Consider the following 22,635-nt stretch of genomic DNA (forward strand, 5'->3'; position numbering starts at 1 on the left):
AGAACCTTTTTGTGTTGCATTAAGGACAAGTTTAGATAAACAGTTATTATAAGGTTTCTCTTCTCAGAACTGATAAATGCTCAACATTATATACATGGGAAGAAGTACTTTTAATTGAGCTTGTTATGATTACTAGGCAAAAACTGCTGTCCACATTGGTAGAGCCATGTCTTTTGGGGACTTTTATTTTACTGCAGTTACAGTAGGTTTTTTACTTGCATTTATATTTTACTTTCCACAGATAAAGTCAGTGCAGTCCTTACTTCTTTTAATTTGTTATAAACTCAAAAGGGACGCAATAATTCAGAATACACGCCACAAAAAAGACTTTGAAGTAAAATTTTATTGAGTTTTTAAAAAATACATTCACAAATGTATTCTAATACTGTGCAATTCCAGTACTTCAAATGACATAAATTACAAAGGTTACAAAAGTTCATATATGCTGTATATGAAACATCGTCAACAAGAGAATGCAAAGCAATGTTTATTAAATACATGCAGCATGGCTTTGATGCACATGCCTCCTGCAGAACACAATAATCTTGGAGAAAGGCACTTTGGAGTAAGATTACTATGAGTATTTAGGGTACCACAATACTTTTTTTTTTTAAACTATATAATGAAAATTGCTAACATAAATGGTCACAGATACTGGCAGGATGACAAGCTTGGAGCCAAGCAGTGTCAGGCTCACAGGAACCTTTATAACCCTTGCAATAACTCTTATTTCACACCACCACAAATAGTAATTTGAGTTTGCACATTAAATGGGGGGTGGGAACTTTTGTATCTCACCAATAAAATAACTTGTGTTCCCACTTTAAAGAGTAAAGCACCTTTTAGAACAGAGATGGCAAAACCTATCTCCTTTTGAAGGTCACACTCGGTCAAGGTGGGTGCGACCAAAGTCAGTTTTGGAGGGGCAGATCCCAAAGCTAGGCAAGGCACACCCTTTTTGATACCCATATTAAATCAGGTTGAAGGCCACGTGAAATAAGGCCAGAGGCTGCAGGATACCCATCCCTGCACCAGAAAGTGAACATTATCATTTGCCTTTATCATGCCACCTTTAAAAAGGTGTATTCTGTATTATTTGAAAGTGATGGTGAAAGACAGACTTTTGGAACACCAGGAAAAGAAGATCAGAGCTAAATTTTTTGCTGCAGCATAATTTATAAGGCAACTTCACAACCTAACCCTATGCATGTTGACTCAGGAATAAATCCCACTGTCTTCAGTAGAGTAAACTGGTGTCTGGGTTACTCCCAAGCAAACGTGTAGAGGAGTACATTAATGTTTCGTACCTCTACTCTTACCAGAGCTAAAACTACTTTTAAAATTAATTATCTCAAAACTTCCAGCAACACAGAACAGAACTGTCAATGAATGAAATGTATCTACAGGATTGTATCCCATTTTCTCACTCATGCAAAAGCTCTTCTTTAAGAGTGTATCTCAAAGCATTACAAACCCTGAGTAATTTAAGAATCGAATAGTCTGAGTATTTTACAAACATTAACATTAAAATGTATTTGTGCTATTGTCACGAAGAAATGCTTACTACAGTTATTTCAGCACTTTGGCAAAATGAAACTTTTTTTTGCATTTGATATACTTTCAATACCTTTTTTCTGTACTTCAGGATTTTTTTGTTTTTAAAAAGCAAAAGTTGTATCAAATTTAAGTATTGAAACGAAACTCCACATCACTGCAAATCCACCTAACCTGCAAGACAGTCCCAATTTGCAAAATGTAGGTTGCAGTCCAAAAAATTCTCACAAATTGCAGCAAGTAGCATGTATCCAACTAAAGAGAAAGACTAGTACTTAAAAGGCAATACATTTACCCTGTGTTAGGCTGGCACCAGATACAAAAAGCGGACCCATATCCAATAGTGCATGGTTTTTCCCATTGGTTTTGGACTACAACTCCCATCATCGCTAGCTAGCAGGACCAGTGGTCAGGGATGATGGGAACTGTAGTCCAAAAACAGCTGGAGATCCAAGTTTGGGAAGCCTTGCAATAGTGTAAAGCTATTAATGCATGCAAATAATATATGTCATCATATGCGTATGCGTGTATACACATACATACATACAATGCACTCTAAGATCCGTGTCATAGTAAAGCTCCCTGTAAGCCCTAAAGTGCAGATCCATATGAAAATCCACGGTGAAGTCTACCACTGTTCCCAGGAAAAATCATCTCCTCTTCCAAATAGAACAAAAAAGCCTAAAATGGTAATGAAAATTACTGCATTTCCAGCCAGAACAAGGCAACAAGCTCCCCACTTGATCTGAAATACAAAGTGAACAGGAAGAAAGATTTACTCTCTATTCATTGATAGAAAATGCACGCTACTTTGAGCATTAGACACATACAAAGAAATACAACATCAGGATGCTAAAAGCGCTTACGATCAAACAGTAAATTTTGAGCACCAAGCAAACTAATGTAATCTGAAATTGTTACATACCTAAGTAGTCATTACAGGAACTAATTAAACATTTCGCTAAAATGCAGTGATATATATATACAATTATTTGTCCTTTATGAGTACAGTAAAACTGGTCGAGAGAGCAGTTCGTGAAAAGTTTACAAGATCTTCAGTGGTAATTTTTCAAGCTCATCCACAATGGAAGGGGGAAATCATTTAGAGTAATTTAGCGGCAGCCAGCCATAGTCTTCTCAAAAGAGCAAATTAAAAGTCTGCCCCCATTACTAGAACTATGAAGGCCTGGACATCCCACTGTCCACACATTACTTCTCTTTGCCACCTTGGCCAAACTTATATTTGGGTGAAACTGATAAAATAAAGACAAATATGATATCATTTATCTTTGAATGGTGAGTAAAATGGTTTTGGAAAAACAATGTTTTAAAATAATATTAAAAAGAATTTACACTGTTGTAAATCTCTTACAGCTAAAATAAATTTAAACTGTTAAGTGATTGTTATTGACTAATAGGGCAAACCTCTATCTGTCTACTCAAAAATAAGTCCCATTAATTCAATAGTGCTTGCTCCCAGATAAATAGGCATAGGATTACAGGTCCACCAAGCATTATTCTCAGAACTTGGTGCTGGAAAACTACTTTCAAATGCACGTATATGCAACAACTCTGGTCAACCTGGGAACATTGAGTTCCTGCAACAGGGAAGGCAGAAAGACATTTGAACAACACAGTCACTAATCTCTTGTGCTTCTCACTGAGCCTTCAATTCCTGATCTTGTGCATCAGGGGACGCAAACCAATATTGTTTGAAAACATGCACACTATTAAGCAAAAAGCAGACATGGAAGATTGAGAACAATGATCCAAGGAAGCAGCCCATTTTTAAAAGTTGATGATATAAACTTTATAGTAACACTGCTTGGCTCAATATACATATTAATGCTACTTCTTGATTATATTATAGGTTTTCTGAACTTTCTAAAAATATGGAAGTTTTTTAAAAAAATAAAATAAAATGGTATTATTACTGCTAGCAGTCTTTTTTATATAAAAGCACCTAAAAAAGCTAGAAGCTGTAAAATGATTGTAGTAAACAAAATGTAGGTTTTATTACATGGTTTTATTATTTGTTAAAGTTATAGACCCATAACACAAACTCGATACTTTCTACTACAGTATTTTATTTAAGTTTTCCCAACTAACAAAAACTAAGATATACCTAAATACCTTTGGAAGCAGTAACTTTCAAAACTCCATCTCTAGCACTGGCACTATTGAGAAATATTGTTTCAATACAATTGATGCTGCAAACCTATAAAGATCTACTGTACTTCAGAGCAAATAAGTCTCACAGAACTCTGTGCAGTTTACTTCAAAGCACTGTGCTGCGTAGCACTTATATTCTTACATTTCATAAATATGCCACATAGATCAGCAAATAAAATTCTATTGGCTTAGCCATTATTCACTTTAAGCTCTTCCAGTAAAGTAATTTTGGGTTTTATATGTATTGTACAGATTTTCTTTCACCAAAAACCTGTAAAAATGTTCCTCCCACCCATGGTTTCTGCATTTCCAGATGTTTTACAATCTTCAGCCTTTAGCAAAACATTGTTTGGTAAGAAAAGGAATTAGAGCTCTCTCTAGTGGTCGGACTGTATTATTTATTCTTATTTAACATTCTTAACAAAGAGAAATGGACTAAGTAGCGGGAGATGTATACAGTCATACCTTGGGTTACGAACGATGTGGGTTGCACGTTTTCGGGTTGCGGACCCAGAAGTACCAGAACGGGTTACTTCCGGGTTTTGGCGCTCACGCAGAAACTCAAAATGACATCATGCGCGTGTGCAGATGCAGCGCTGTGGGTTGCGAACGTGCCTCCCACACGGATCATGTTTGTAACCCAAGGTATGACTATATACTACTACTAGAAAATAAATTAGATAAGATCTTGGAAAGGAGAATTCTAGACATAACAAGTTTATGGAACCTCAACTAAGGGCTCGGGAGTAAGAAAACCAGGGAGAATACTAGTAGAGAAAGATATAAATATATCTTTACGTGCTTCTATTCTGGTAACAAAGCACCCTGGCTTAATCATTAAGGCAAAGTCAAGTGCACTAACCGAAAAAAATTATTTATCTTAACCTGTCCTATTAAGGTCCCAAAGTGAATGAGAGCAAACAGAACAGTAAACAAGATAGAAATGTAAATTGGGTGAAACAGACTGTTCACCATTTGTGAATGGGAGGGATGTTTTAAGAACAGTGAGCTGGAGACTGGAGTTTCAAAGGATTTCTAACAGGACACTGGAAGCAAGACAGCCAGCATTCTGCTGTCCAGTATGGTTGTCATTAGCCTATCTTGTCACAGGCAACCAACAGGGGAAGGAGAACAGAGCACAATAATGACATGCAAGGGCAGCAGCTCTCGCCTACTGAAACTGCTGAACTCACTTACTCCTGCTGGTAGGGAAGCAGATAGAGAGGAATACCTGAATGAAAGCCAAAACAGCATCTGCAATAGCTAACACAAACACCCAAAAATAATTCAGGGGAGCCAAGCATTAAAGCAGGTAATAGTTTGCATTCTTAAAACATGGAAGGTGAGCAACTGCTGATATCAGTAATCACAGCATGAAGCACCTCCTTCTGCCTTCCTGCTCTCTGTGGATTTGGAAAAGTTGCCGAGCAGATAACAGAAAGCAGTATGAAGTCCTGCTACGCATACTTGCAAGCACAGGTGGGCATATAAAGGAGGTCCTGTCATCAAAGCCAGACAATGCAATCCAGTGTGTGTTAACTATGCCTAAACCCCCGTAAGTTCAGCTAGGTGTTTACACTCCTCTAGACTGCAGTTAGAAAACATTTACTGCAGAGATTTCAGAATTCCACCCGCACAACCAGTGGTTTATTCACGTGAAAACCTTATTGCGAAATATAGTTTTCAAAAGGAAACGAACCAGAATGCATGTAAACAATGCAAGAAGACCACAGTGGCCACAGTGATCCATGCGATGGTCACCTCCAGGCTTGACTACTGTAATTCGCTCTATGCGGGGCTGCCCTTGAAGCTGTCCCAGAAACTCCAGCAGGTGCAGAATGCTGCAGTGAGGCTCCTCACGGGGTCTCTGCCATGGGAGCATATTCACCCAGTGCTTTTCAAGCTGCACTGGCTCCCAGTGAAGTACAGGGTCAGATTTAAGGTGCTGCTTTTGACCTTTAAAGCCCTTCATGGCCTAGGACCCTCGTACCTACAGGACCGCCTCTCCTGGTATGCCCCACGGAGAGCCTCAAGGTCCATAAATAGCAACACCCTAGTGTCTAAGGAAGTTAGATTAGCTTCAACCAGAGCCAGGGCCTTTTCAACTCTGGCTCCGGCCTGGTGGAACGCTCTGCCTCATGAGACCAGGGCCCTGCAGGATCTGATTTCTTTCCGCAGGGCCTGTAAGACAGAGTTGTTCCGCCTGGCCTTTGGCTTGGATCCAATTTGATTCCCTCCCTCTCTTTCTTTTTTCTTTTCCTTCTCCTCCTGCGATAAGGCATTTTAATGAGGCATTTTAATATTTTAATGTTGTATTTTAATTTTGTTTTAAGTTGTAATCATTCAACTTGTTTTTATTATTGCTTGTTAGCCGCCCTGAACCCACCCTTGGCTGGGGAGGGCAGGGTATAAATAAAAAATTATTATTTATTATTATTATTATTAAAAAGTTATCATTCTGCTTCAGTCTGAGGGCAAAATGGGGGTTCAGCCAAGTGCACTTAAGAAGCCCTCTTCAGGCCTTAACACTAAACACATGAAGGTCAGGAGTGAAGGAACTGACATCTGTATGTACATGTACACACGCACCCATACCCACAGCACAGCTCACTACAAACTTTTTGCCCTCTCGTGTTCATGCTGGATTCCAGAGACAATGTGAATAAGGAAGTTATTAGCATCTGTGTCTGCCTCACACCCGGCACTATTTTTTTTACAACACTGGCTGAGTCAGCTACAATCACAGTACCTCTGGGCTCCATCCCCAGTGCATGTCAGGGTCTGAGCCCAGAGATATGGGGACTAAAGAAATTAATGGCAATAACAGCAACTTCCTCACTCAGAACTGTAACTGCAAGGGCAGGGCAAATCCAAGGTTGTTCAGCTTGGGCTACAAGTTCAAAGGGGGGCTTATATTTAGTCACTTGTTAATTTTTTGGCATTTGACAACTCGCTTTTATGCACACTGGACCTAAATGTGACACTATCACACAGCTGAAAATTTAAACAAGAGGTGATCTGGTAAAAGGCATATGTTAGAAGAATCATTTGTTAAATAACTTATTTAACGTTGCACTCTTTTTAGTGCTTTCTTTGTTTTCATATATTGACATTTTGTTATTATGGCTGGGCACCTCAAGAACCAGAAGCATCCAGGCCTCTGTGGATTCCTGAGAGGGTCTGGAAAAGTGTTGGGATAACTTTCTTTATCCTCAGTTACTCTGGGTCCTACCCCTCACCTGAGAAGTTAGCAGTGGCCGCCTCACCCAGTATTTCTATTTACAGTGCTGAGCAATTATTATTTTTAATGTAAACTTTTCTTTAAAAAAAGGGGGGCAGCAGCATCACTCACAGTGACATCTGTGAAGTTATGCTTGGTGCTCTGTCTGGTTTACTGTGAGCAGCAACTTAACCAGAAGACATTATTAAGATGACTCATTTTGTGAAGTGTTTATCTGCAAGGCAATGTGCCATACACCAGAAAAACAGGGCGTGGGATTTACCTAATGACTCTCATCAGTAGAAGCCCTGTGCAAGGACTTCCGCTTGAGCACCAAGCTTCCCCCCCCCCCAAAAAAAATATTTTTTTTGACTGAATGTGAGGAAACAGCATACAGGGGAAGGATTTTTTGGGGGGGTCATTCCATCTGGCAAGCTGAAATGCATGTGCTAATGGAGCAATCAGAAGAGTGGGATGTTGTATTTTGCCCAGGACTGTGAGGGGTCAAAAGGTGACATATAAACTTTTCTGGTGATAAGACCTTACCACTTCAACGCGTGCAAGGATAATAGGAAACGCAAAGGCAGAAACCACAATTCCAGTCGTGAAGAAACATGCCAACTCCCTGCAGGCGCTGCTTGCGGCATCAGTATCATCGCTTACTCTTTTTGTGATGAAGTGGGGAATAGGACTTATGAAGTAAAATATCAAAACAAATAAAGGCCAGTAGACGCTGCAGAATGACAAACACAAAGGATGGGAGAAGTTAATGCCGTATAAAATGAATTTTATGCACAACCTATTATCATCCTCTGAAATCGTAACAGCTGAGCACAGAAATATACACATAACTATATATAGTGGAACCTTGGGTTACGTACTGTCCCCTTTGCAAATACTTTAGGATACGCACGCAGCAAACCCAGAAATAACGGAAAGGTTTCCGCCGCCCGCGCCTATGCAGAAGTAGGTTACCGTCATGCACACCTGCGCAGAACAGGCACCTCTGGATGCAAATGTTTTGGGGTAAGAACGGACCTCCGGAACGAATTAAATTCATATCCAGAGGTACCACTGTACATAGGAAAAAGTCACTGAAGTATAAATATAGGGCCATATACATTTGTTCTTCCGCTCACTTCAGGATACTCAGTTTTCCAGCCCAACTGCATTTTCTTCCTCCTCCCTTCTTTGCCCCTTGTTTTCTGCAGTTTCATCTCTTTAAAAAAGGGGTAAAGGACCCCTGGACAGTTGAGTCCAGTCAAAGGCGAATATGGGATTGCAGCGCTCATCTCGCTTTCAGGCCAAGGAAGCCAGCGTTTGCCCACAGACAGCTTTCGAGGTCATGTGGCCAGCATGACTACTTCTGGTGCAACAGGACATTGTGACGGAAAACAGAGCACATGGGAACGCCGTTTACCTTCCCACCGCAGTGGTACCCATTTATCTACTTGCACCGGCATGCTTTTGAACTGCAAGGTTGGCAGGAGCTGGGACAGAGCTTAGGGAGCTCACCCGGTCGAAACGCCGACCTTCTGATCGGCAAGCCCAAGAGGCTCAGTGGTTTACACCACAGCGCCACCCGCACCCCTTGTCATCTCCTTCCCCTGTATCAGCTCAGATTCTAATCTGTGAACCTTTTAGCATTCTACTGCATCTTCTCTGACATGCCAATTTCTATTCCTCAACACCCACTGCTTCAGCAAAGGTTTACCAAACTACCCTAAGCTTCATTTTTCTTCTCGGCTGTCAGACTGCTCTCCCACACGTTAACCCCGTTACAATCTCTGATGCCGTTCATTTCCCTCAATCATCTGAAAGATGTAAGAATGAAAAAAGGATTCAAGCTGCGTTCATAAACCGCTTGCTTAAGGATTTCATTCTAAATAAGCAAGCTTAAACCCATCACACAACATAGAACAGTGATATATCTCGTATTAATTCAGTCTTACCCGTAACTTTCCAGTGCACACCCCAATACAAGAAATGTCAGACCCATAGCTCCAGTGAACGATAAGCCAACAAGGGCTACACAAGTGGAAATAAAAAGAATGACATCACTAACATGCTTAACATACATTTGTACAATCACAGTTTGTGCAGTTTAATTCACAAAGTGATCCAACATTGCAGTTAAAGATGTAGCTTCCTGATACAGCAGATGTTCGATCTCAAGAGGTGGTCAGAATTCAGGCTTGTTGGATCTACTTTGTTTTTTACTGGAACTCCAATCAGAGCCATTTAAAAACAAAACAGTTAGAATTAAATACCAAAGTGGCTCCTGAACCTAGGAATTTCTTTCCAGTACCAGAACATAACTGAGCTCACAGTCATTTCATGTAAAAAAAAATCCACTCCTGGCTAGCTTTCTTCATTTCAGCAGCCTCCATAGGGGTGGAGTGGAAATCACCTTGTTGCTGCCATTAGTAATCTAATGCTATCACCCAGAGATCTACCAGTATATTCTGATCTACCTTAGGAATATGAGGAGCCTGATTGATCAGACCAATGCCCCAACATCCTCTTCAGTGGCCAATTAGATGCCTATGGGAAGCCCAGAACCAGGACCTGGGTGCAACAGCTCCCCCCCCCCCGCCACTTGTGATGCTATACAAGTGGCCTTCAGAGGCCTGCTGCCTCCAACAGTAGAGGTAGTGCATTTATCATGGTTAGTATCCACTGACAGCCTGATCCTCCATGAATTTGTCATCTCTTCTTTAAAAGTTATCCCAAATTGGTGGTTGTCACTACTTCTTGCATTTAGACAAGCCTAAATAAAGAGAAAGCCGAGGTAATTTCAATGTTTTAGTATTTTAACTTTTGTGTGTTTTAAAGTAGGGTTTGTTGAATTTTCCTTGATTTTACTGTTTTGTTTTTTGCAAACCACTTTGAGGATTGTTTGTTTTTGCTATCAAGTGGTGTATAGATCTTATGAAGTAAATAACGTTTGTTTCACTTTCTACAGCCATACTTCCAGGATGGGACCCTCTTGCTGGATTTTTTTTTTTTAAGGGTTTCACTGATCATTTAAATTATACTTCTGTAATTGGGATGGAAAGAGATTTTAAACGAAGTATCACACTCTGCAAGAGCTGTATACTCATTACCTCGGTGACCACAATAAACAGAGTTAGAAGACCAAAAGTTTGTAAGAACCAGTTATTTTATTCTGGGGGGACGCATACCCCTAAACATTTTATGAATCTAAGTTTGAGGGGCAGTATTTCAATGAGTAGGAAAATGAGAGTACCCATAAACTTTTTTTTTTTTTTAAAGAAAAGCACTGGTAAGAACTATAGTGGGTTTCTTTTTTTTTTTGCTTTCGAATCAAAACCGATCGCATGTAAAACAATGGTTTGGGGTGGGTCACAGCAGCTGGGAAAACCCCTGAACTTTTAAATAGGCTTCAAGGGAAAGGAATTTTCAGCAAAATGTGACCGGCCAGAGCCTTTCTCGGCAGTTGCTCCAGAGAAAAGAGCCCTGCCCTCGCCGGCGCCTCCGGATTCCCCACCCCGCGTGCTTCACATCCACACCCTGGAAAAGGGCGTAGGAAGGAGGAGGAAGAGACCCAGCGCCAGAGAGGAGTCTGTTGTTGCAGACAACCGAGAGGGGGCTGCACAGCGAAACGCTCCTTTAGCCGTATTTGCAGAGGAACTTTCCCCGGGCAGGGGCGGGAACGAGGTAGCCATAGCGACGGCGGAGCGAGAGAGCCGCGCCGACGGGGAAAGCGGAGGGAGAGAGAAAGAGAGACAGAGGCCACCCGCCGCGCGAGGAGAGAAGCGGCCCGATACCTTTAATCCCCGCCATGTCTCCTTTTCTTTTGCGGGGCGCCTTTTTTGCGCTCGCTCCCTCTCTCGCTGGACGACGAAGCAGAGGAGGCGGAGAAGGATGTGTCGACTTCTTCCGCCTTCTGCTCACGTGGCTCCTGCTCTAAGCCTTCCCCTTCTCGCAGGGGGAAGGGAACAACAACAACAAAGAAGCAGCACTTTCTTTTTTAAAAAAAGAAACTAAGACTCTTTTCACGCCTATGAACTGCCTCAGGGCGGCGCCAAGGCAGTTGAAGGGAGGGGAATTTCCCTCAGAAATGGCCCTTAAAATACTGCTCCTGGTCCTGCTGCTGCTGCTGCTTGTGCCAGATGTTCAAACATATTTTTTGTGGATCCATCCACCCACATTTCCCTTTGCCCTCCCAGAGCATATTCGGATTGCAAAGGCTTGGGCGGCCTCTTATCTCACTTTCAGGGTCAAGCATAGGCCCCACAGAGCAAAAACCTTGGTTTTGAGGTCGGGCATGTGCTCGTCTGATATTATCTCCATCTTAAAAACAAAAACAAGAAAGAACTTTAAATTGCTGTTTAGTCTGGGCTGCCATCCCAGACACACTTCCCTGGGAGTAAGTCCCATGAGGTTAGCGGGGCCTACTTCAGAGCAGACAGACTTCGTAGGATGGCCCTGTTAAGGAAGGCAAAGACCTCAGCAAGCAAGCGCTGTCGTGCCAGCCATGCACAATTCATCACCTCAGTTTCAAAAGAAGTCAGTGGGAGTTTGTGGGCATGCTGGTTTTTTCGCCCAAACAAATCGCGCTTGTATGGATCCATTGATGTAGATCCATTTCCAGCGAGGGTAAGTCTTTTGACTGCACACACCCATGGATACAGTCGTACCTCAGGTTACATATGCTTCATGTTACAGACTCCGCTCACCCAGAAATAGTACCTCGGGGTTAAGAACTTCAGGATGAGAACAGAAATCGTGCTCCGGCGGCGCGGCGGCAGCAGGAGGCCCCATTAGCTAAAGTGGTGCTTCAGGTTAAGAACAGTTTCAGGTTAAGAACGGACCTCCAGAACGAATTAAGTACTTAACCTGAGGTACCACTGTATTTAGAAATATGAGTGACATCTGTACAGCCAGGGGTTTCCATTACTTAAATCAAGCATTAAGCATTGTCTAATTAGTGCTCCTTAGGGTCCTCATGCATATTTATATACCCACACACCTTTCAAATTCATGCTTTCTACTGTTTCCTACTGCAATTTTCTCCACAGCAGAAAGTGATTTCACCACAATGCCAATGTTTTGTATAAAGCAGACGCGCCAACCTGAATAAAATATTGTGGGGGCCCTGCACCACATAATCAATCACATGACGCAGTGCACACACAGCCCATTTGAATAGGAATGCCCATCAACTTTGTGGGGGCCCGGCCACCTCAAATATTTTATTGTGGGGGCCCCCAGGAGTTGGCTTCTATAGTATAAAGCTGGGAAACATGGCAGCTAGAAGCATTTTTGCATTCAGTAAAACACATATTCTATAATGTTAGACACAAGTTCAGAAAGAGGAGCAATAGTTTTAAGTTTATATAAGAATGAAGTCATTTGCTCCTCTTAGCATATAAGAAGGACTTACAGCTGCATTGCTATCTATTCTTTCTTACCCAGGAGTAAGCTCCACTGAACTCAATGGGACTTACTCCTATGAAGACATATAGGATTGTACTGTAAGGTAACACAAGAGAGTACATTCAGGAACAGGTTATTCAGTCCCATGGAGTAGTGGGTTTATTTTCTTTCGCCTTCTGCTACTGCCTCAGTATCAATATACTCAATAACATCCCCTTTGAAGGCGCTTTATCTTCCTCTCTCTGCATAGGATAAAATACAAATAAAAAGGACTGAAAGTTCTTTCACCTTTTTAATATATATACAAATGCTTTCAACCAGTCACAGTTCATTGAGTATACTGCATATTTACAAAAAAAAAGAGATTATAATAGTAGTTTTAGTCAGAACAGTAAACCTGAACATTGACGAGCAGATAGGACAAAAAGGAAAAGGAAAAACCCTTTTGGGTTCAGTAGTTTTGACACATAGGTCTCACTTTCATGCACCATTGAAAGCACTGCACTGCAGTTAGAGAAGGTGTTTAAGTTGGGTAAGTTTTTTTCCTTTTTACTGAACTAGATAAAGCTTAAATGATATATTTATTTTGTTAAAATTTGAATTTATCCTCGGCTTTTAAAAAAAGATCTATTAGTCTGATGCACAAAGCTAATGTTATTTTTGTAATTTCAAAAACTGATGCTACATTAACTGAATCCATTTATATTTCATAAGCATAACTCACACAATGTCTACAGAAGTGAATGAAAGATTAAAACAAGTCACAGGAACATGATTCACATTTCAAAATGTTTTTAATAGACAAGCACATACTTGATCAAAACATTTCATAATATGTTAATAAATAACATCCAGTTTGTTATAGTTGTTCAAACGTCTTAATATCTTGTACATATAAAAAGGAGAGCTTGGTGTTTTGTTTCACATTGGCAGTAATGGCAATAAATAATGGATCAATACAACAAAAAGATGGCATTTAATATAAAAATAAACGTAGGCTGGTGGACATGCTGTATCTGCAGAAAAGGGTTTTCCACTATAAAGAAAATAGAACAACAGAAAACAGATTGTCTTAAAACACCAATTTGACCAAGATTTTCACGTCATCTAGAGAGTTTTCCCTGCATGTGGAAACCTTTTTGTCCACCTGTTGAACATCAAAAAGGCAGGTGTAGGTTACCATTTCCCCCCATACAGTGACTTTTGTAGCTACTATGCAACAGCTCCATGAAGAAATCGGCTGCATAATGGGATCCAATGTTCAATGGAGTCAGGTGGCACGATGCCTTCAACAGCCTGTAGATAGTTGGTTTTCAAGAAAGATATCAAATCAGCATCTATAAACACATTGGACCTCTATAACCAACCAAGTTTCACATGGCTGTTGCTGCACGTTGACTTAACTATCAACTGCTTAAAGGAGAGGAGACGAGATAATATTAATCTACCCCATGCAAGGCAGAGACCAGATTTCATTCAGGAAATGTCAATAAATAAAACTCCCGTTATAAGTTTCTCTGCAAAAGGAGAAACAGTTCAAAGTGCTATGTAAAATTAGTTTCATTAGATGAGAGAACATACTTTTGTTTTATCATCAGATACCATAATGTGAATATATGAACATTATTGCTTACTGGGCCAATATAATTTTAGTAAGTAAGTAAATTTTCGTATTTTTTGCTCACCTCAGATCTTACAAAACTACATGAACATAGTAAGTTACCTATAGAAGTTCAGAAGTTGAGTCTACATGGTAACATTAGCTTGTGTTCACAAATGTTCTGGAAAAACTGGATATTTGATTCAATTTAGAAATACATTTTGAATCAATTAAGCACATAACTTCACAATGCTGAAGAAGGCAGCAAAGTTTGTTTCAGAGGCAGGTTTCAAAGTGTTTTTTAACTGGGAATTTTTTGCAAGGTATTCTTGCACCCTTACTTTAATAATAATGAACAGCAAACAACTTTAGTGGTCTGTTGATTTGGGATAATGCTTCAACAGGCTTTTGCATGTTAATAAATAAATAATAATTTAAAGACACTTCCCAAATTCTTTGTTGGTGTAAAATGTCTAGCTGTCTGCTTGTCTGAAACACGAAATACAGTACTATGTTTAAGGCAGCAGTAAGTTGCCGAAGACATATCCAGTTGCCTAGCTGTCATATTAAAAAAAAAGAAACATTACAAGAAGTAATTGAAGGGTCAAATTATTATGAGAGTTTAGTGTACAGCAAATAACCACATATGAACATCCTTATGCTTTGTTTTGACAAAGCTTGTCCTGGATACAAACTTTCAAGACTAAGCCACATTCCTAGTGACACAGCATCTATTTGGTTCGTAGTGAGAGAGACCATTCATTTCACCTCACTTGTTCCAAGACAAGCAATCCCAGTTTTCTAGAATGCATCCTTACCTACCCTGTTTATACCTGAAAGAACACTATAAGATTAACTTCTATAACTCCTCTCTTTGCATCTGTAATTCATGGCATACCTAAGGAGCAGCCTCCATACCTTCCCACTCTCCATACGAAAAGGTTTTAGTGTTAGGGCTAGTCTTATTTTTTCCCAAATTTCCAGCCAGATACTAATTCAGCTGTGAAAATCTTGTGGCAAGGAACTATATGAGCACTAGCACAGGTCTACAGCAATGTCTGAGGAAGTACGCTAATACAAGGGCTTTTGGCCTTGGTTTTCAAATTCTGACCAGGCATCATTGAGCTCCATAAAAATCATCTTTGCATATTGTTCATATGGCTGCCCCGTAGCCTACAAGAAAGCAAAACAAGATACATCACAAACATATTAAAATAAGCTTAAAGATGACACTGTTCATACAGAAAGTCAATAGCAGAGTGTAGGTATAATTTACGCTCATGCTGAAAAGGGTGGCATGCAACCCTGAATTAACCCAGAATAGTTACGAGTTGACAAAAATCTTTTCTAGCCTATATCCCCACATCTACTTATCAGGTATTTGTAGATTAAAAGAAACAGTCAACGTAGTATAAAGTTTTCCTACCTAGCTGCCTAGAGGCAATTCTTACTCATAAAAGGCAAGCATATCTTTGATCTGTGCATACATGTTTTTTTGCAGCATTTACCCTGGGATAATAGGGTATGTTTTAATGACACTATAAAAGTAGGTTGTGGTTGCTCCTGGTACATTTTCACTTGCCTTTAGTGAATTCACTTTATTGTAATCTGTAGTTCTTATGAAGATAGACTTACAACCTCCAATAGGCCAGCGTAGTATTTACCTATTGATATAGTTTTGAGCTATAAAGTAATGCTGTTCACCATGACCTCACACCTTTCCCACACAATCTATCAACATTTCCCCTTGTTTAATTTTTTTCAGACCCATCAGACTTTAATTCTTAGCCTAAGCATATCAGTTTTATGAACCACAGTTTTTATTTTAAAACAATTTGTTTTGCTGCAAAACTCAAACCAGAAGCATAATTAGTAAACATGCAAGGTCTTATTATTTTCATCCACTTGACTGAGCCATATCACATTTTCAGACTATTTCTGAAATTATCCCAATAAACTTTCCCTAAGCTCCCACACAACTGGTAATAATTGCTACACCAAAGATTTTCAGTGGACTGCAGTGACTCTTCGCTCCATATTGTTTTAAAGTGATAATGGTGAAAGTAATTGCAGGGATGGATCAAGTAGGAATCATTAAACTAGTACATGAAGTAACAGATTAACATAAAATATTATTACTTACTTTATCAGGATGCACAACAAGCACTGCTCTCCGGTAAACCTTCTTTACTTGCTCTGGAGTAACAAGATCTGCCATGCCCACAGGTTTCCATTTTGTCTCTCCTTCCCATAGTACTGTGTGCATTGTGGACAACAAGGCTCTTATGTTTCTCTCCTTTCCTTCAATCCATTCAAGGATCTGTGAAAATAGATAATGTAGTACTAAACCAAACTGCAAGAGAATATCTATACTAGCATGAATATTTATTTGATTGGAACAGTTTATAGTTTGCTTCTTCCCAGTTTGCTTTGGATCTCAGAAAGAAAGGAGATAGATATCATCAAATGGAAACGTCAAATTGTTACCTCCAAGAACAGATACATAAAACTGCTTCTGAATATGGAGATTCAGCTAGTATTGTTCTGTAACTCTCCAAATTAAAATCGTGGGATACATGGATATAGCTAGTGACCAAGGAAATTAGTGTGAATCACATGCCCAAGGATTCAACAATATAAATAGAATAAACTTAGCAAAATAAATATTAGGTAACTTGCATACATAATTCATAATCCTCCAAATTAAAGACTTGTACCATTATTGGGACAGACCCTATTTAGTCCTTCATAAAAGATTAATGTCAGTTTAATTATAATAATTATTCACAAGTTTTTCTGGTAATCATTCCAACTAGTGATTAGCTGGAACCCACAGACCATATGAAGAAAGTTGGAGCAGAAGGCATAGTGAATTTTGCACTTATCTTCCATCTAAACACCTTCATTTGCCATAGTGATCACAGCCCTTTTCACCCCTTAAACAGTAACTAGAAAAGAGCAAAATGGGTTTAGAGTCCCCCATGACCAAAGCCATTGCTGGGAGAAGCTGGGCTAAGTGGGCTTAGCCCCCCGCCCCCACACCCTTTGTTGAAGGGATTGAAGCTGGCTGATTATGAAAAATTGATGGGGGGGAATTAAGGTCTGGGGGAGCAGGCCGAAGGCCGCCCTTTTTCCTGATCCAGCCCTTGCTCCCCACACAGGCCAAGACCTAGAACCTGCATGCTGTCCTCTACTGCCAGAGATATTTCCCAGGTAACATGAGGGAAGAATACATGCCAACTTTCACCCACACAGAGCTTAGGAGAACGGAGATGGGGGAACTGTTTTAATGCTTCTCCCACACTATTTTCCTACACAAATAGGGAGTCTCTACCATCAAGACAGAGTCTTACCTACATTTAGACACAGTCCACCCGCACCTTCTCAGTTTTGGACAATCAGTTCCCTTGTGTGGATACTGAAGTTTTTTAGAAAAATATAGGCATGCAAAACCTAAATACTGACAAGTTCTTGTTACTGATCTTGGTATCATGCTTGCATCGTAAAACATCTCTGAAGCATTAAATATTCAACTATTATACAATCCAGTCAAAGCAAAATCTTGAACAATTTGGAAATCAAATCTGAAGCATTCAGCTTACTTTTAATTTTTCAGGGTCCATCTCCTTGGCCATTTCTTCTTTCCTCATTTCTGCTATTGTTCTTGGTCCCTTTCTGTCTTTGTGAGCATTAAAGCCTTGGCCAGATAAGAGGTCTTCAAAATCAGCAGACACTTTTGGTTTGGATTCTTAATGGGAAAAAGTATAGAGTGTTAAAAGGAAGTATTACTTGATTTAAGAAGATATAAATGTCACATTATTCTAAATACTTTACAAAATCATTCCATACGATGCAGAGAAGTACATATGGGCATACCTGTATTTTTCCTCTGCAGCGCAAACAGAAGGAGTTTAAGCACTTTTATTCCCAACACCACCGTTGTGAGAAAGTTGGCACATTCACCCTTCTGCTGAGTACAGGCCACTCTAAAAACACAAGTCACTTAGCACATCACCCTTTCTAAATTATCCATGTACAAGCAGGATCTCCTAGTTGAATCTTACAAGTTTTGCTTGCCCGTTTTGAACTTGAACTCACTCAGCAATTCAAATTGAATAAAATAGTGTGATAAATAAGAACTAGATGCCTTCTAACTATTTGTTCACAACATCTGTTAAATCTGACACCCATTAAGTTGATGCAGAACATATTAGGGTGAAGCTGAACATTCTGGCAGATATGGGACTGCCACCAAATATGACAGCCCCTCTGAGTTTCTTTCTTCCTATCTTCCCAGTAGCATCTCATGCTAATGGCAAGATGCAAGGTCATAATGCTGCAGGTTTCCCCATCCCTATTCCACACTGATGACAACGGTCAGGGCATGACATCATGTCTGCAATAATATCTAGTTCTTCACTTAGAACCAGAATGGCTAAATTAATTTCAAAACACATCGCCTGTATTATAGCTGACTGAATATTTTCAGCTTGGAAATACTCCACCTCTAGGCCTTCAAAACTACAAAACCGCATCAAAAGACTAAAAAGATCGAAAAATCAATTTACCAGAACTGCCTGGTCCTTTTCCACGGTCATTTTGGCCACCGGGCGCTGCAGAAAAACTCACATTATAATTAGGCCTGTTCTGTGGAGAGGAATGTGGCATGCTTTGTTGGGGTTTTGTCTGTGATTGTGGCCAAGAGTATCCAGTGCCTTGTTGCCAGCTGCCTCCTCCCATTGGCTGAGGAGATGGTTTCTGTGGTGACCCCATAGGAGGAAATACTCCACCCATTCCTGTCGGTGTGCTGGGTTTGCTAGCAAAGGAAGGACAGCCTGAAACATGAAGCAAAGCATTTTGTGTTAATAATACTGCCTGTGTAATAGGAAAGCAGAATTACCAGTTGATATCTGGTGATTTCCTTACTAAGATTCAAAGGACTGCAGGTGGACCTGAATCCACGCATTGAGGCTTGTACTCCTCCCTTCTATAGCTGAAGGTTGGAGACGTGTTGCAGTGCAGCACAAGAAGCAAAAATAAAAATCTCTCAAGTCAATAAAGTATCCAGGAAGCACTTTAGATATGCACACATAAATATTTGGATTTCACCTACGTCTATATATTCTATAATGACTGAAGTTTTGTATACTTGTTAACAAAATCATTTAATACACAGATTTTAAAATAAATACATATAAGCATTTAAAGAAGAATATTAGTAGCATTGGGTTATAGATATATATTCCAATGAAGCATAGGGCAGGTGGAAATGACATAGCTTATATTGAAATGTGCTGCACCAGAAAACAGCAAATATGCATTTCTTGGAAGGTTTGGCATAGATTAAACTTGCAAGTTCCTCAAGAGTGCAAATACTGAATATCATTGCAGTCTACACAAATACAGATCACATATGATTACTCAACCTACTAATAATTGGAGGGGGGCCAAAGAGAGAGAAAGAGATTACGTGTCATTCTTTTTCTCCAAGCTATTAGCAATTTGAAGGCTAAACACAACATTCTTCAAAATAAGGATAATGGTATTTCCACATGCAGGCAGCAATTTCTGGATCAGAATGAAAATCTAATCAACACCAATGTCCTTAACAATTTTTTTTTACAGAATTCAAAAGCTTCACCCATTTGTTTTGGTAAAGTACCATCAGAACTTTACCATTTCCACCATTTCCTCTGATCACATAAATATAGTAGAAACTATAGATTATTTAAAAATTGCCTTTTTGTATCTTGTGGGGGTTTTTTTTTGGCTGCTTGGTTTTTTTTACTTCAGATATTAATATCCTGCATATTCAACTTCTTTTTACTTAAAATCATGTACTGCAGACTTTTCTTTTTTTAAAAAAAGAAGAAATAGCCACAAGTTGTTGCACTACGTGACATCAGACACATTTTCTGTTTTTGATCCTGCAGAGCAGCAGAACACCAGCAGAGGGAAGCAGGACACCTAATTTCAGAACCAATGTGAGATTTGGACACATGAAGTGGTAAACAACAGGGAGCGGAGGTAATGCAAGCTGTTATTGTTATGGTAGAAATTAGGGGGCCAAGGAGGGAAGACGGAAGGGAAGCCTATTTAGAAAAAGGAGGAAAGACAAAAGCATCCCTTGAAAAAGGTTCTTGCAAACAAGGCAGTGACCTACATTTTACTCTCAGTTTTAGTACATTTTCATCCTTCCCACCCCTCTCCCAGAATTTCCTACTTTGTTCCTCAACTGTATTTAATAAGCAAGGTCAACTTTTCACATACTGTTGTCAATGACAAGAAGTCAGTCCATTACTTTTAGGGTTGTGCTCCACATTTGAGTGATGCGCTATGCAATCCACACATTGCATTGTTCACAGGACAGATCCATCTGTCTTGGATCTATCCAATTAATCATGATATATGGTTAAAACGGGTGGGCTGGGGAGAGAGGAAAGACCACCTTCCCAGGGTAATTTTTTCACATATTAAAGCCTGTATTAGATATTGGAGGTTAAACCTTGAATTGCAAACACAAATATTTGTGTACAATATTGTGTACAATATTTGTGTACAATAAGTCACGCATATTAAATACAACATTTTATTGAAAGTCTAATCAAGCTACCGATCTATATTAATTGACTCAAGAGATGGAGCAGATCGTGCCTTCTAAATCTTCCAGTCTTTGCAAACAGATTTTAAAGCTCTCTGCCACTGAATCTGTCTGCTTTTACCATCTTTCTCAGATCAGCTCCCCGCCTGCCTTTTCTCTCTCTTTCCGCTTCATAAAAAGCATAACAAGTTGAATATGCAGCAATAATATGTGAGGATCTACAATAACCTATGTAGTTCTACAGCATTTGCTTGCCTGCTATGGATGGGTTTGCAAGGGCTATTCATTCCAGAGAAGCAGGCAAGTGGTTAATTGCTCCATTGTGCAATTCACTGTGGTCCCCCTTTCATTGCCTAGTGTAAAATGCACATCTGATTGTCCATGTTTTTGGCTACCCATTCTACTCAATGTTCAGGTTTAATCTAACCTGCCAGATTTGCACCAAGAGTTCCCAAGTCAGCAAAAGGATCCAGTGTTTGTGGTTTGGCTTGATGTGTAGGTGTGCTGTGTAGTGACCCTGTAGGGCTGGTAGCAGCTGATTTGCTCCCCATACGTAGACCACCTAAGAAGAAAAAAGAGAATGCTTATAAAATATAATTTAATGACCTCAGATACAAAATTAATATAAGATTACTGCTGCTTATCATTTGGTCAGCTCAACACACGGACACCCCAGCAGACGTGTAATTTAGAGATAAATGATAAGTACAAAATTCACACAAGAAGATACATTGAAAAGAGCATTGAAGGTGTTCCTGCTGCGACCCAAATAACTTTTGGCAAAACTCACCAGTGGTGGCAATTTCTCAGGCTGCACCCTCATTAAATTTTGCCGTCAAATGAACAAATACTAAAGAATTTTAACTTCCTTCATGTTCTATGAAGTGGCTTTTGACAATTGTGTAAATGTAGCTAGCAGTATGAATAATATGCCAGTTTTAATAGCATACAAGCCATTTGGGAAGTTTTTAACGTGTGATATTTTAGTGTATTTTTGGTTTCTATGGAAGCCGCCCAGAGTGGCTGGGGAGGCCCAGCCAGATGGGCGGGGTATAAATAAATTATTATTATTATTATTATTATTATTATTATTATTATTATTATTATTATTGCCATGTTTAGGCATGCACAAAGAGAGTTGGGAATCTTTGTGTGTAAAAATGTTACATTTTGCTCAGACTTTTAAAACACATTTGAGTAGTTCTTGCTTAAAGCTTAGACTAGTTTTTTCTGCGTTATATGTTTTGTTTCTGAGGGCCAAGTTATAGATGACATCAACTTTATCATTGCATTTAATGTGCACATATTTAATGCAAATAGCAGCTTCTGTGTAGGGTGATGATTATTGGGATCACAACAGGTAGGGAAAAGGGAGGTTAAACCAAAGAGGGATTTATTCCCAATGCAAACAGCAGCCACAGAAGGCATATGTTCATCAGGACTGCAAAAGGTAAGGAAAGGGTTAAATTCCTCTCCCCTGATGTTTTAAATTATAATTATTATAATGATTAAGCACCAACCATTGGCTATTTGCATTGTTTTTAATGCATGTTAAATACAAAGACACGTTTAACTTCATAGCTAGTTTGGACCAGAGGTACAATCTTCTTGGTAACTTTGGTGTGCATGCTTTACGTTCAAATAAGAACAAATGAATTTGATAAGTTTATTTAAGATAACCATTAGAGGTCTCTATTTGTGCAATTACCTCATCACATAGGTTCATTTTAATGTAAAGTGGACTATTTGGAAATTAGTGGAAAGTGTCACTGTTCATAGCCAATAGGAATGAACGTCACATAGCAAATCATCTTAAACAAGTTAGAAACTAGTTTCAGACAAACCTGATTTGCTAGGCCATTCCCAATCACCTGAAACATCTGGCTGAATGGAAACAGATGGTGTACTAGAAGAAGCTAAACAAGAAGAGAATTGCCTATTAACATACATTGTTTATCAAAATTAAGGAAATGTCCTTCCAGTAATTCTGGATGCACACTATTTCACTATATTCATAGTTTTGACAGAACACTGAGTGCATTGGTTACTCATTGTATCAGAAATTAGTACTTGCTATTTCCCAAG

The 22,635-nt window shown here is 39.5% G+C and overlaps 2 protein-coding genes and 1 long non-coding RNA gene across 7 annotated transcripts in view; 1 reads left to right on the forward strand and 2 right to left on the reverse strand.

Moving 5' to 3' along the window:
- Nucleotides 1–323: 323 nt before the first annotated feature.
- Nucleotides 324–10,874, reverse strand: LEPROT (leptin receptor overlapping transcript). The gene is made up of 4 exons (XM_082227618.1): nt 10,738–10,874; nt 8,899–8,974; nt 7,493–7,679; nt 324–2,299 (listed from the first exon to the last, which is right to left on the reverse strand). Exons 1-4 carry the CDS (start codon nt 10,751–10,753, stop codon nt 2,183–2,185), a joined length of 396 nt encoding a protein of 131 aa, XP_082083744.1. The 5' UTR covers nt 10,754–10,874; the 3' UTR covers nt 324–2,182.
- Nucleotides 10,875–11,028: 154 nt separating this feature from the next.
- LOC309534981 overlaps nt 11,029–22,635 on the forward strand; it is a 131,822-nt gene continuing 120,215 nt past the window's right edge. Inside the window, exons 1-2 of the long non-coding RNA XR_014220948.1 lie at nt 11,029–11,569; nt 19,883–19,976. This is a non-coding gene — a long non-coding RNA (uncharacterized lncRNA). The remainder of the gene's footprint in view (nt 11,570–19,882; nt 19,977–22,635) is intronic.
- Nucleotides 13,125–22,635, reverse strand: part of DNAJC6 (DnaJ heat shock protein family (Hsp40) member C6) — a 55,654-nt gene continuing 46,143 nt past the window's right edge. For all 5 annotated transcript variants that reach the window (XM_082227554.1, XM_082227551.1, XM_082227550.1 and 2 more), the window contains 6 exons: nt 22,395–22,466; nt 20,978–21,112; nt 18,518–18,784; nt 17,552–17,697; nt 16,093–16,269; nt 13,125–15,122 (listed from right to left, as the gene is read on the reverse strand). In XM_082227554.1, coding sequence (XP_082083680.1) covers nt 15,021–15,122; nt 16,093–16,269; nt 17,552–17,697; nt 18,518–18,784; nt 20,978–21,112; nt 22,395–22,466 — 899 coding nt within the window. In that variant the 3' untranslated portion in view covers nt 13,125–15,020. The remainder of the gene's footprint in view (nt 15,123–16,092; nt 16,270–17,551; nt 17,698–18,517; nt 18,785–20,977; nt 21,113–22,394; nt 22,467–22,635) is intronic.

The sequence above is a fragment of the Podarcis vaucheri genome (assembly GCF_965113315.1).
Source record: "Podarcis vaucheri genome assembly, chromosome: 6".
NCBI classification, from domain to species: domain Eukaryota; kingdom Metazoa; phylum Chordata; class Lepidosauria; order Squamata; family Lacertidae; genus Podarcis; species Podarcis vaucheri.

What these genes read in the sequence shown, in the direction of transcription:
- LEPROT (XM_082227618.1), bottom strand. An exon ending in TGTGCACTGGAAAGTTACGG is followed by an intron (nt 7,680 to 8,898) that starts GTAAGACTGAAT and finishes GTCATTCTGCAG; the next exon opens with CGTCTACTGGCCTTTATTTG. An exon ending in TCCTTGCACGCGTTGAAGTG is followed by an intron (nt 2,300 to 7,492) that starts GTAAGGTCTTAT and finishes TTTGTATTTCAG; the next exon opens with ATCAAGTGGGGAGCTTGTTG.